The 11,604-nt window shown below is 48.9% G+C and overlaps 1 protein-coding gene across 6 annotated transcripts in view; it reads right to left on the reverse strand.

Moving 5' to 3' along the window:
* Nucleotides 1-10,181, reverse strand: part of LOC121453299 (BDNF/NT-3 growth factors receptor) — a 328,350-nt gene extending 318,169 nt beyond the window's left edge. The window contains exons 1-2 of one of the 6 annotated variants that reach the window (XM_041659956.1): nt 9,935-10,181; nt 7,822-8,366 (exon numbers count right to left, since the gene is read on the reverse strand). In XM_041659956.1, coding sequence (XP_041515890.1) covers nt 7,822-8,033 — 212 coding nt within the window. In that variant the 5' untranslated portion in view covers nt 8,034-8,366; nt 9,935-10,181. Of the gene's footprint in view, nt 1-7,821; nt 8,367-8,755; nt 8,979-9,282; nt 9,403-9,786; nt 9,879-9,934 lie in introns of those variants that run through there. The other 5 variants (XM_041659957.1, XM_041659958.1, XM_041659955.1 and 2 more) reach the window with 5 other exon arrangements.
* Nucleotides 10,182-11,604: the final 1,423 nt, after the last annotated feature.

The following is an 11,604-nucleotide window of genomic DNA, read 5'->3' on the forward strand; positions in this document are numbered from 1 at the left end:
TGGTTGGGTGGGTGGTTGTGTGGGGGGAGGATTTAGGCAGTTTGTCAGTGGGCTGGGCAGTTGGATGGATGGGTGGCTGGTTGGGTGGGTGGTTGTGTGGGGGGTGATTGAGGCAGATTGTCTGTGGACTGGGTAGTTGGATGGGTGGGTGGCTGGTTGGGTGGGTGGTTGTGGGGGGGGGATTTAGGCAGTTTGTCAGTGGGCTGGGCAGTTGGATGGGTGGGTGGCTGGTTGTGCGGGTGGCTGTGTGGTTGTGTGGTTATTTAGGCGGTTTGTTGGTGGGTGGGGTGGTTCCTGGGTGTTTTGTGGTACTGGTGATTGAGCCTAGAGCCTTGACACACAAGGTGTGCCTTCTATCATGGAGCCATTTCCTCAACCCAGTCTGTTTGTTTTGGAGAGAGGTGCTTGGTTGTGTTTTATTTTTATTTTTTAATCATACCATGCCAGGGAATTTAAAGGTCACCATGTCAAGCTCTCTTGCTCACATATAACAAATGAGTAAGGCAACTTCAGCAAAGAATGCGGCCTGTGTACAGCAAGCAAGCATCACATTTGGCTGTGATACCCCTCTCACAGCAAGGGACTCTGGGGTCCATGAAGTAGAAACAAACCCTGTAGCAATAGGCTTTTGAAATATTTTCATTTTGAAATATTTTCATTTAAATATTGATAATTTAAATATTCATTTATTTACTTATTTGTGCTTGTGTACAGACATGTGCGTGTAACTGTATGTGTATATGTGCTTGTGTGTGTGTAAAGTTCAGAGGACAGCTGGCAGGAGACAGTTCTATCCATGGTCTTAGGGATCAAACTCAGGACCTCAGGCGTGGTGGCAAGTCACCTTACCTACTGAGCCATCTTGCTCTCTCATCCTTTTAAAAACGTTTTTTTTCTGATCTTACCCTTTAAAATTGCACTGTAATTCACAAGTCATGTGAAAAGGCAAATCCCAGCATCCTTTGCTTCAGATCAGTCTCTGTTTGTGTTGAACAATCATCAGAGACACAGAAAAGAAACTAACATTTACAAACTCTGCTCGGAGATGCCCCGCCAGGTCATGGGCAAGCCAATAGGGCAATGATTGAAATGAAATTAAAAGAGTAACTTAATGCAGCTAACCTTCCATTGCCAGGAGTTTCATAAACCACTATAACTCAACCTGAAGGACCACACAGAGCCCATGTTTAGCAGAGATTTACCTAGGCATAGTCACAGGGTGCTACGCGAATATCATTGGGGTGTACGGGTATGCACAAAGACTGCAGGAAAGGTTGGGGATCTAACAGCTAAGTGACCTTTATTTGACATAGAAAAGGAACTCTAAATAGAGCGTAATTAACAGTCTTATTCCCTATATAAGAATATTCAAAATTATTGAAGTCACCTAAATAATGTATCTCTTAACAGACTGCAAAGAAGCTAAATGAAAGAGGGGGTGCGAGGGGAGAATGGGGAGAAATATAGGTCGACCCCTTCCCCCACCATGGCGCCATGAACATTTATTCAAATCTCCAGAAATCTTTTGCCTGAGTTCTGAAAACCAAATCCAGGCAACTGCAGTTGAAGAGACTGAGGCCTGGGGTTCACTGGGGTTCCATCCCTAACTACGCCCTACTCCATCAAAGCACTGGGCAGACAGGTGAGTCTGGCAGCCCCTCATAGACCGTCAAAGTCCTCACCTACTTCAGGGCAAGAGCCCATCAGCTCCATCTCAGGTAACATCCCATGGGAAACCTGAGCCCTGTCTTAGAGGAGTTTTCTCACTGGAGCGTTCTGATGTGACAACATGAAGGAGAGCAGCTAAGTGGACCCTGAGGTTTGCTCAGTGGCTGGGCTGTGGAGCTGGGTCTGCTGTCTTAGAGCATTGAGAAAGACAGGTGGAAGACAGGTCAGGGAAGGAGAAATCAGTACTCTCGGGCCACAGGTCTGTCATGGGAGCTAGCAGACTATATAAAGGGCTGCCGGCCCCGACTGTGACAAAGATGTCTTTCTGTTCTGGGTTCTGTGCTACTCTCCGGTATCAGCCCACCACACCGGTCCATTTGGCATTCCTCATCTGGGCCAAGTCATGAGGACTTTTCTTTGTAGCCCCATTTTGTGAAGAGCTGTGTAATAAAGGGGACTGTATATGCAGCTATGCTTTCTCCAGTGTAAGTTCAACACAAAAAGGCATGTCTTCCCATGCGAAGGTAGAGTCATTGCTTTGGAATCTGTAATGGCCCGAGCCTCTTTAATTACATTATCTCACATAGAATGTGTTTGTGCAGAAAAAGCCACCCCAAGCTTGTCTTCCCATTGCTAAAAATTCTCTAACAGTGACCTGGAGTTAGGCCTCTGTCTGAAGACAAAGAACTGAGGAGTGGTCCCCAGTAGAGAGGCCACAATGCTGGCTTGGATGCAAGGAGACAGAACTTCTTATTCCTGCAAGACAGTGGGGATTTTGCAAAAAGGGGAATGGAGGCTCTAGGGCCCCTTCTCCTCCTGTGGTCTTGATGTGAAGCAGCCTTTCTGAACCCTGGCCATGCCTCCCCGTCTCATTAGACCAGCACCGCCATGCCAGGTTAGCAGCTCACATTTTAAATATTTATTTATTTATTATGTATACAATATTCTGTCTGTGTGTGTGTGTGCAGGCCAGAAGAGGGCACCAAACCTCATTACAGATGGTTGTGAGCTACCATGTGGTTGCTGGGAATTGAACTCATGACCTTTGGAAGAGCAGGCAATGCTCTTAACCACTGAGCCATCTCTCCAGCCCCCAGCAGCTCACATTTTAAAAGACATAGTTTTGGGAAATTCAGAACAAGACAGGCCCATGCCACACTCTGACATAAAGATTTTCAGAGAGTCACCAGGCACCCTCTTCTTCTACTGCTGATGCCAGGACTGTAGTCCCCGGGCCCTAGCTGAAGCTTCTGGGAGCTGTAAAGTCAGGAGAAGCTTGTCTGAGCATTAAAAGCAAAACTCTCCACTTACAAGGAGGCCAGAGTCCTCGAGACAGGATAACCAGGTAGTAAAGTCTGGGGTGGGACCCCAAAAGTCACACTTCCTGTCTCTATGACACCTGCAGAAAGAACTTAGTGTCCGCACGCTGTCTCTCTTCGGAGAGAAGTGATAACTTCGGGAATATTCGTGCACTCATCTCCAGATCAATATTTATGATTTCCCAATCTCTCGAACACTCTAGAGAGTGTAGTAAGTGGTGGGGGGAATCCTGATGGTGTGGGATCTTTGCCTTTTTAATGGAGATCGACCAGCAATCAAACGTGGGGCTAAAATTATCAGGCTGCCTTCATGCTCGGGTCTCTGCCATGTGGGGCAGCAGGCTGAGATTTGTATTTTAAAATAGCTTGACAAAGTAGATCATGAAAAATGACCAAGCAACTAGAATCTATGGTTCTAGGCTCTTTTGTGCTCTCTCTCCCTCCCTTTCCCTCTCTCTGTTTCTCTCTCTCTCCCTCACCCCACATACTCACATGCACATACAGGCCAAACAAAAATTCTGCCATCTATAAATAATATCTTCTATCCTGTATCCCCTTACTAATTTACAGTCATCAAGAGGAACTAGATATTAACATTGCTTAAAGGGATGGCAGATACAATGCCATATTCTACTTCATGGCTTTTGTTTACAAGAAACATTCCAGCAATGAAGAAGAACCAAGGTGGCCTAAAGATGATGGCAGTATATGGTCCCCAGTAAAGGTTGATAATATTGTTCTCCTTAATATATAAGCAATAAGTTCAAACCAGGGAAATGGCTTGCTACTTAATGCAAAAAAAAAAATATCTCAGAGATCAAATGGATTCTCCCTAAGGGTAAAGAGGCTCAACCATCAGCTGCTCAGCCAACTCTTCACCCTAGTCAACAACTCTGAAAGAGATGCAACGAAAGGTTTATGGGCTGGAAGCAGCAAATGACCTTAAACAGACCTACAGGCAGCTTGAGGGAGCTAGGATCACTTTGCTTCAACCTCCCACCGCTTGCTTGTAACAATATATAAGCCAGCTCTTCTCTTGACTCCAGGCACTCTGAATTCCCATAAGGAAGTATCACTTTTCAGAGAAGAAAATCAAACACATTTTCCTGGACATCCAATGATGGGAGGTGGGAGAGAGTCGGGTCACAAGGGTCACGGGGCCTTTTACCCAGCACAACAGAACGGGATTGAAGGTGTGAAACTCAAAAGACTCCAAACGGTTGTGCTGAGCCAAGGGATGGACACACCTCCACTATGTGGACAGCAAGGTTTCACCTCCGGCTTGCAGACTGTCTTAGAAATGAATAAGTTTGCAGTTATCAAAAAAGCCCAGTGTGACTTGTGCAACCACACTCTAAACGAAACACTGAAAAACTGAGTCCCGAAGTTCTAGAATCATCAGTGGAGGAGCTGCCGAGTGGATACCACATTGATGTCTTTGGCTGAATTTTTGAGAATGCCAGGATGTTTTAAACACAATTAATTGCAATAGCAAAGCTTATTAAGGTATACCAGGGCCAAAATCAATGTATTAATGGCACAGCATTCCTGTGCTTAACCAGGCGATGGTAAAATGCACATAGACGGGCTGGCAATAGAAGCTGTGAATTCTACTTATGTTGTGCTAGGAGAAAGGAATATTAGACTTGGTTCAAATCATTGCTCCCAGTTCAGAGAATACCACTCAAGAAGTCCGGAAAAGGATCCCTACTGGCCACCATAAACACATGCCATGTTAAAACGCATGGCTCCCACAATGTGGATTGCTGAATGCTATGGACATTGAAAAACAAAAGTTTACCAAGGTAAACTGGTTTTAGCTGTAAATTAAGATGGCAAGCTTAACTGTGCCTTTTACCTAACACTTGGATGAGACTTAACATTGCCCTTTGCAATTCACGTGGGCATTTGACACAATGTTGACAGAATACAGAATTGTCCCCGGCCACAATGTGGAAACCTAGATGGCCGTAATCCCAGCAACACTGCACTGACATGTGACATCACTACTGTTTGAAAAGTGAATTTAGCACCACCGTGGTATTAACCGTGTACAGACATCAGTAGCTGCCACTTGGCAATGGGACGCAGAGCATACGTTACTGATCCTCACAAAGAAATACGGATCTAGGCAGATGAGCTCAGCTGAGAAAGAATGTCACAGACATGCTGTGACACCAAGATTTCTAATAAAATAGGTTCAAACAATGGCTCTGACATCATAGAGTCGAGCTGACTTCAACTCTGAACAAACACGGCGTCCTACCTGTTAGCTAATCTATGCGTATATTTTCAAAATATTCTGACATTTCTCTAGAGAGAACCCTACAGGGCACACACCATGGTTGAAAATACAGACACTAAAAAGGACACATTATCTTTCAATATATGTAGTCAGCTGTTGCTTTAGCAAGTTGTGAAGGCAGATTACAGGTATCATTCCCGTTTTCAAAGGCCAGAAACACGTAACTTTAGGGATAGGCTGGTAAACTCAAGTGCTGGCCCAGACTATATTAGGGATAGCGCTGGACCAAATTACAAAGTCTTTAAAGCATGCAATTCAGTTCCAACTTTAGCTAGTATCCTCTGGCCGAGTTGTTCAAACAAATGCTCTCGTGTAAGAAAGGGCACACAGATGTGCTGTATTAAGGCTGAGGATGAAACTAAGTCAACTCCTGATACTGAGTTCAAAATAATTGGTCCTTTCCAAAGAAGTATTGCGGTACATTTTACAGATAAAGATGCTCAGTGTGCCATAGGTAGGTGCAAGCACCACGGAGGGGATAAATAGACCTTGCGGCTCCTCAGCCTGATGGGTTTCACCAGCCTTCTCCTGCATCCTGAATCCTCAGCCACACACAGTTCTCAGTCCCCTACCAATGGGTTTTCAAACCGGAGGGAGAAACATCAGACTAGATTAGGAACCAGGGTATCACCATAGAATGAATGACTGTGGCTTTAGTAAATATTAAAAAAAAAAAAAAGGAAGCTGCCTTCGCATAGAAAAGGAGTAACATCATCCAGAAGAAAGAAACCTAGAATGCTCCATCCAAACTGTTGATTTCATGTGCTCATCAGGCAGAAAGCTCTGGAAAGTTGACAGTAGTGCTCTTTTAACTTAGAGATACTTTTCTTTCTTTCTTTAACTTAGAGATACTTTTCTTTCTTTCTTTCTTTTTTCAAGCTTAAAATGTTAGTGTAAACAACTGACTTGAAAATCAAGCACTATGTCTCAATTCTCTCCTCATTCAATGTCTATCATCGAATTTTTAAAAAGCTACAGTATTCAGCTGTGTAAATGTACCTTCTTGGTCTCCCAGCACCAGAAATGCTGTAAGTTCCACAAGGCCCCTCCATCTAACCGACATCTGCCTTCGGAAAGGCAAGGGTTCTGAGAAAGGCCACAGGCTCTTCAGACAAGCCCAGCCTTGGGCAGGCTTTGCTGGGGCCATACCCACCCTACGCTCCCACTGGGATGCTGGAATTGTCAAAGACTGGGAACCCAGCCCCTGGACTCAGCTGTTCACTGATCGGGCTCAGCTATGCCAGGCCTGCACACTCCACTCTGCTGTCATTTCCTTCCACCCGAGTCCTAAAGCGTTGTCACCTTCAGCAGAACAGCAAAATTAGAAAGGACTCTAGCTTACATTAAAAAAACCAAAACAGGTTATCCTATGCCTTTGGCATTGGCAGACGCGTTGGCAGAAAACACTGTTGTACATTGGGGGGAGGGGGTGCATGCGCACTCGCCAACCGGAAGGCCACAGCCCAAGCCCTACTTTCAGGGCTGCCTTTCTCAGTCTCAAACACTGTGACGATCACCCAGGAAACTTAGCTTTATAATCCGCTACCCAGATGAATAAAACCTTGTGTTCATGAGACATAAAATGCCAAAACTGCTGGGAGAGGGAACGCAGGTGACCTCGGAATCAGGAGAAAGGAATGTTGAGCTCCTGCTTGGAGTGTATTTGTCACAAGACATCCAACAGAAAGAAAAGAAATACATGTCTCTGCTTCTCCATCAAGCTGGGACAAACTGTAACCTTTCTAGGGACAGGAAGATCTGAGGCTAAAGCTACCATCCATTAGAGTACACACGGCTTTGCCTTGCCATCCCGTCTAGTCCTAGAGAATTATTCAACGGGCAATTAAGATTTATAATCCAAATGGTCTCAAAATCATATCTCTGAGAAGTCAAGTCCAAATTAAATCAGCCCAGGCTTTTAGGTTCCCATGATCACATTTTCTCTTTTGAGCGAGTGCTTTTCGACACTCAGAACTTCTCCTCTTTCGGCGCATCCTCAGAGCGTCCCTGCAAGCAATCACCCCAGCAAAATCAGATAGATGATCCCAAAAGGGGAAGTGGTCAAACCCCAAAGCTTAGGAAAAGGCGTCAAGGAAGAGAGCCTCACTTCCTTCCACCGGTTTCTGAAAGTCCATGATTTTAGCCTCCTTTCTGGTAAATATTGCTGAAACTAACACAGCACACACAGTATTTGACCAAACAAGAATGTTCCACTATAATTCTCATGTATGGACAGCCAAACACACACCCTTCAGAACTTTGCAATGAGATGCACGTGGAGACAGAATATACATGCATTTATGGTTATATTTCTCTATATATGGAATCTTAGTGTCGCTCTTCACCAGCTGGTATAAACCAGTGAACCGGACAGGTAACTGACAAATGCTATCCCTGTGGTCTCTCGTCTTACAATGCTTGGGAAGGCATCCACACCGGGGGGGGGGGGGGGGGGGGGGGGGGGGGGGTATATACCTGCCTAAGCCCTGAAGTGGAGGACAGAAAGAAGAAAAAGTACACGGAACTCACATTTCGGTGATGTTCTCCGGGTCGACACTGTTAGGTTCCAACCTTGGAAACGCCACGATGCCAGGAGAAGGCTCCGTACACCAGATCCTAGAGGCACTGCATTTGCAGGACATGGGGCAGGCGAGAGAGGCCCTCCAGAAGCCCACAGCCAGCCAACATAAGCCCCAGAGCCGCGCCATGGCGGGTCCATGCCACCTCGGCCAGGGCGACATCCCTCGCCGCCAGTGCCAATCAGTCCGGAGTGCTTGTCCCTACGCTGAGCCTGGCGTCCCCCGCCGGAGGGGGGAGGCCTTTCCTGCGCCCTCTTGCTGCTCGGTGCCGGTGGCCTCCCGTGGAGTGGAGTGTACCAGAGATTGAGCCTGTCTGGGTTGAGCAGGTTGGCGCAGGCCAAAGGGTTCACAGTGGCCGGGACATCGCGGGCCGCTGCTCCAAGCCACAGGGCGGCTGCATGGTCCTACACGCCAGGCACCACACGGTGGATCTCCCTGGACTCTTTGGGTCGTAGAACCGCTAAATCGGCACGGATATCGGTGCGCACCTCAGGGCTGGAGGACAAACAGACAGGGATGAGACCAAGCTTAGTGATTACACACCATCAACTGGGACACAGTCCGTCCGCGCTCTCCTCACCCCCACCAGACCCAAGCCTGTAGAATGGATGGTTAAGTGCCCAGCTCCCGCCCCGGAATCAACTTGCCCCGCGGTGGCCCCCCAGTGTGCCCGCCCTCCCTCCAAGCCTGAAGCCGAGGCAGGAGAGGTCGGGAAAGGGTCTTTGAGAGCAGATCCCATGGCACAGGCCAAGCCAAGGACCCTCTAAAGAGGACTCGGAGCCTGCAGCGGCGACGGGGCCCCAATGATGCTGCAGAATCCTCCCCGGCCGCTGGGCGCGGGAAGGGGGGGGGGGGGAGCGGGCAGGTGGCGTGGCACGTCCCACCTGGGGAGCAACTGCGGCAGAGGGACAGTGCCGGCCGAGGCCACGGAGGACTGTCCGTGAGGCTCACCCGGCCTCCGGCCCCAAGCGCAGGGATCAGAGCGCAGCAGCAACAGCAGCAGCAGCAGCAGCAACTGGGCTCTAACCCGCTGCCGCCGCCGCCTCTGCTACTGCTGGCGAAGTGACGTGAGGGCTGACGCAGAGCAGGGGCAGAAACTCCAGAAAATTAGTATGAAATCCAAAAACACGCACACACACACACACACACACACACACACACGAATAGCATAGCACCCTCCAGACAAAAGCAAGGCGGAGGGGAGGGAATCTGGGGACGAGCAGGGAGGAGGAGGCTTGGTGCTAGCGGCTAGGCGCAGACAGCAGCATGTGGGAGTTCACACTCGCGCGCACGCACACACCTTGGCGGGATAGTTGTGCGGGTGTGCATGTGTGCGTGTGTGCGTGCGTGCACGCGTATGTGTGTTGTGTATGGTGTGTGTGTGTGTGTGTGTCCCTTTAGACCCAGGTACCTCTGAAACGCAGCGTTGCGCCGCTGGATGCTTCCTTGATCCCTAATTCTTACATCTCTTCCATACCGCAGTAGAGGCTAGCTCCCGGTTTTTGAAATGGAAGCCAGTCTTGGTTAGGCTCTGAAAAATGCGCTGATTCTTATTGTAGGAATCCTGCCTTTCCCTCTCCCTCCCCGCTGCGTTCTCCTTTCCCACCCTGCTCAAAAGGGAAAGCAAGCTAGTCCCAAAATATAGAAAAGGCAAGCTACACCCCCCACACGAAAATAAATATATAATGAGGTGCGTTGGCAACCAAGGACCGGTGCCCGGTTCCGGACCACCTATTTAGGGGTGGGTGGTTCCAAAGCTCTCCCTGACGGGATTTTTGCCTAAAGAACGGAGCCTGCAGACACAAGTGTAGCTCTGACGGGCCTTTCTCCAGCCATTTGCGCCATAGAAAGAGCCCAGCATGGGGAAGGGAGCGCGCCTGCCGTGCAGCGGGTTCCCCAAATGCTCTGCACCGACCCTGGCCTGTGGAGTAGGCGGCTCCGCGTCATCTTCTCTTATTCCTTAACCTGGCAGGATGCAGCCATTCGAAGATCACAGCTTCATTCCCCCACGACACCCACCCCCACGCGGGGCACCCAAGCCCCAGTTCCCTGCCCGGCCGTACCTTGCGCGTGTTCATGTGCGCGCGCGCATGTGCGCGAACGTGTACCCTGAGCCCGCGCTGCCCCCAGCAGGATGTGCTTCCAGCTATCAAGAGGCCGGGCTCTGGCAGCGCCCTGGAGTCTCACTGGGGACACTTGAGGCGATTCCGGAGGGTCGAGTGACAAACCGTAACTGCTGTGCGGGTGCAATTAAATGACCGCCATGGGCCATTCGCAAGCCAGGTCTGAGCCTCTTCTCACCATTTGCGGCTCTGAATGCCTGCATATCCGCAGTCATTTAAAAGGGAATCCGGTAGATGCGCCGCAGTGCCTGACACTTCCGAGGGCTCTGGTGCCACCGCGCGGGGAGAAGAAGCCCAGCACACTCAGATGCAAAGGTCCAGTAACACAATCCCAATGCCACGCTCTCACCAGGAACTGCGCTTCGGGCATGCTCCAGCACCAGATGCGCAACTGCCGCGCTGAGTGCACGTTACTGTCCAGATAGTGCGCCTCTCACCCGACTCAGTCAATCTCCTGCCTCGGAAGTCCTCCACGCAACAAAAGACTATGTGCTGGAGTCCAGTTCAAGACATGAGAATGGTCACCTATCTGCCAGCAAAGACCAGGAATGAGACGGATGGAGGAATCAGAGAAGTCAGGGTAAATGTTTGGGTCTCTGCACAATCTTAAGACCACTAGGAAATTAAACCCATCTAGAAGGGTTTTTCTTCTAGATGCTACAACACTTAAATGCCTGGCCGAAGCCTGGAGCAAAAGTCAGCAAGTCAGCTCACCCCTTCACTGAGCCCTGATACATGTGGAGGTTGCACCACCGAGCTTCAGGTCACTACGCACTTCTGCCTGCGACCCTTGTTGCTGTGGCACAGAAACTGAAGGAAGGCAGAAAGGTCTTTGCCCAGCAGACACAGTGAAACCCTGCTGCCCTGTACTGCCAATGTCCTTTTGGGAAGATGTGTATGTACATATATACACTTGTGTGTGTGTGTATATATATATTATACATATGAGTATACACACATATACATATACATATGTGGGCTAACAGTCGGAGGAAAACATGTAGAAGTCAGTTCTCTCCTTCCTTGTCTGTCCTGGGATCAAACACAGCAGATCAGGCTGGGTTACTCACTGAGCCATCTTAACTTCCTATTGCCCACGCCTTTGGGTTGGAGAAGCCCTAAGGACGTTGTGGACAGGAAGGAGTAGCCCCTCCCTGTCTCAGGCCTATCTCACTCCTGCTTTTCTCAGACAACTCCCGTAGTGATGCCCCATAGTGACTGCAGTATTGATGCAGCACCCAGGGGTCTCAGTGTCCCTGTGGTTTATAGACAGAAGGGGTCTAATGAATGTTGGAATATCCGCAGATTCGTAGACCACCTGTGCAGTACTGCTACACTGGGAGTGTTAGACTATCCAGCTTCCTGCCCGTGTCCCCTGTACCAGTGTCTTGGTGCGCAGTGCTCTGTCCTCGAAACAGATTTATGAAAACTGCTTAGAGGTGGGGATGCTATCATTTTTATTCATTGACCTAGCTCCAGATCACAGTGGGGGTGTGCTTAATGTGTGCTTAATGGCAAACAAAATAAACTGAGTTTGAAACATGCCTTACCTAACCTCTAACGTAGTCAGCCGTCCGCGTTAAGCCTTCCTGGACATTGTCCCTCTCGCC

This window comes from Microtus oregoni, unplaced genomic scaffold, assembly GCF_018167655.1.
Source record: "Microtus oregoni isolate MIOR12 unplaced genomic scaffold, Mior012 000011F_ref0000422, whole genome shotgun sequence".
In the NCBI taxonomy this organism is placed as follows: domain Eukaryota; kingdom Metazoa; phylum Chordata; class Mammalia; order Rodentia; family Cricetidae; genus Microtus; species Microtus oregoni.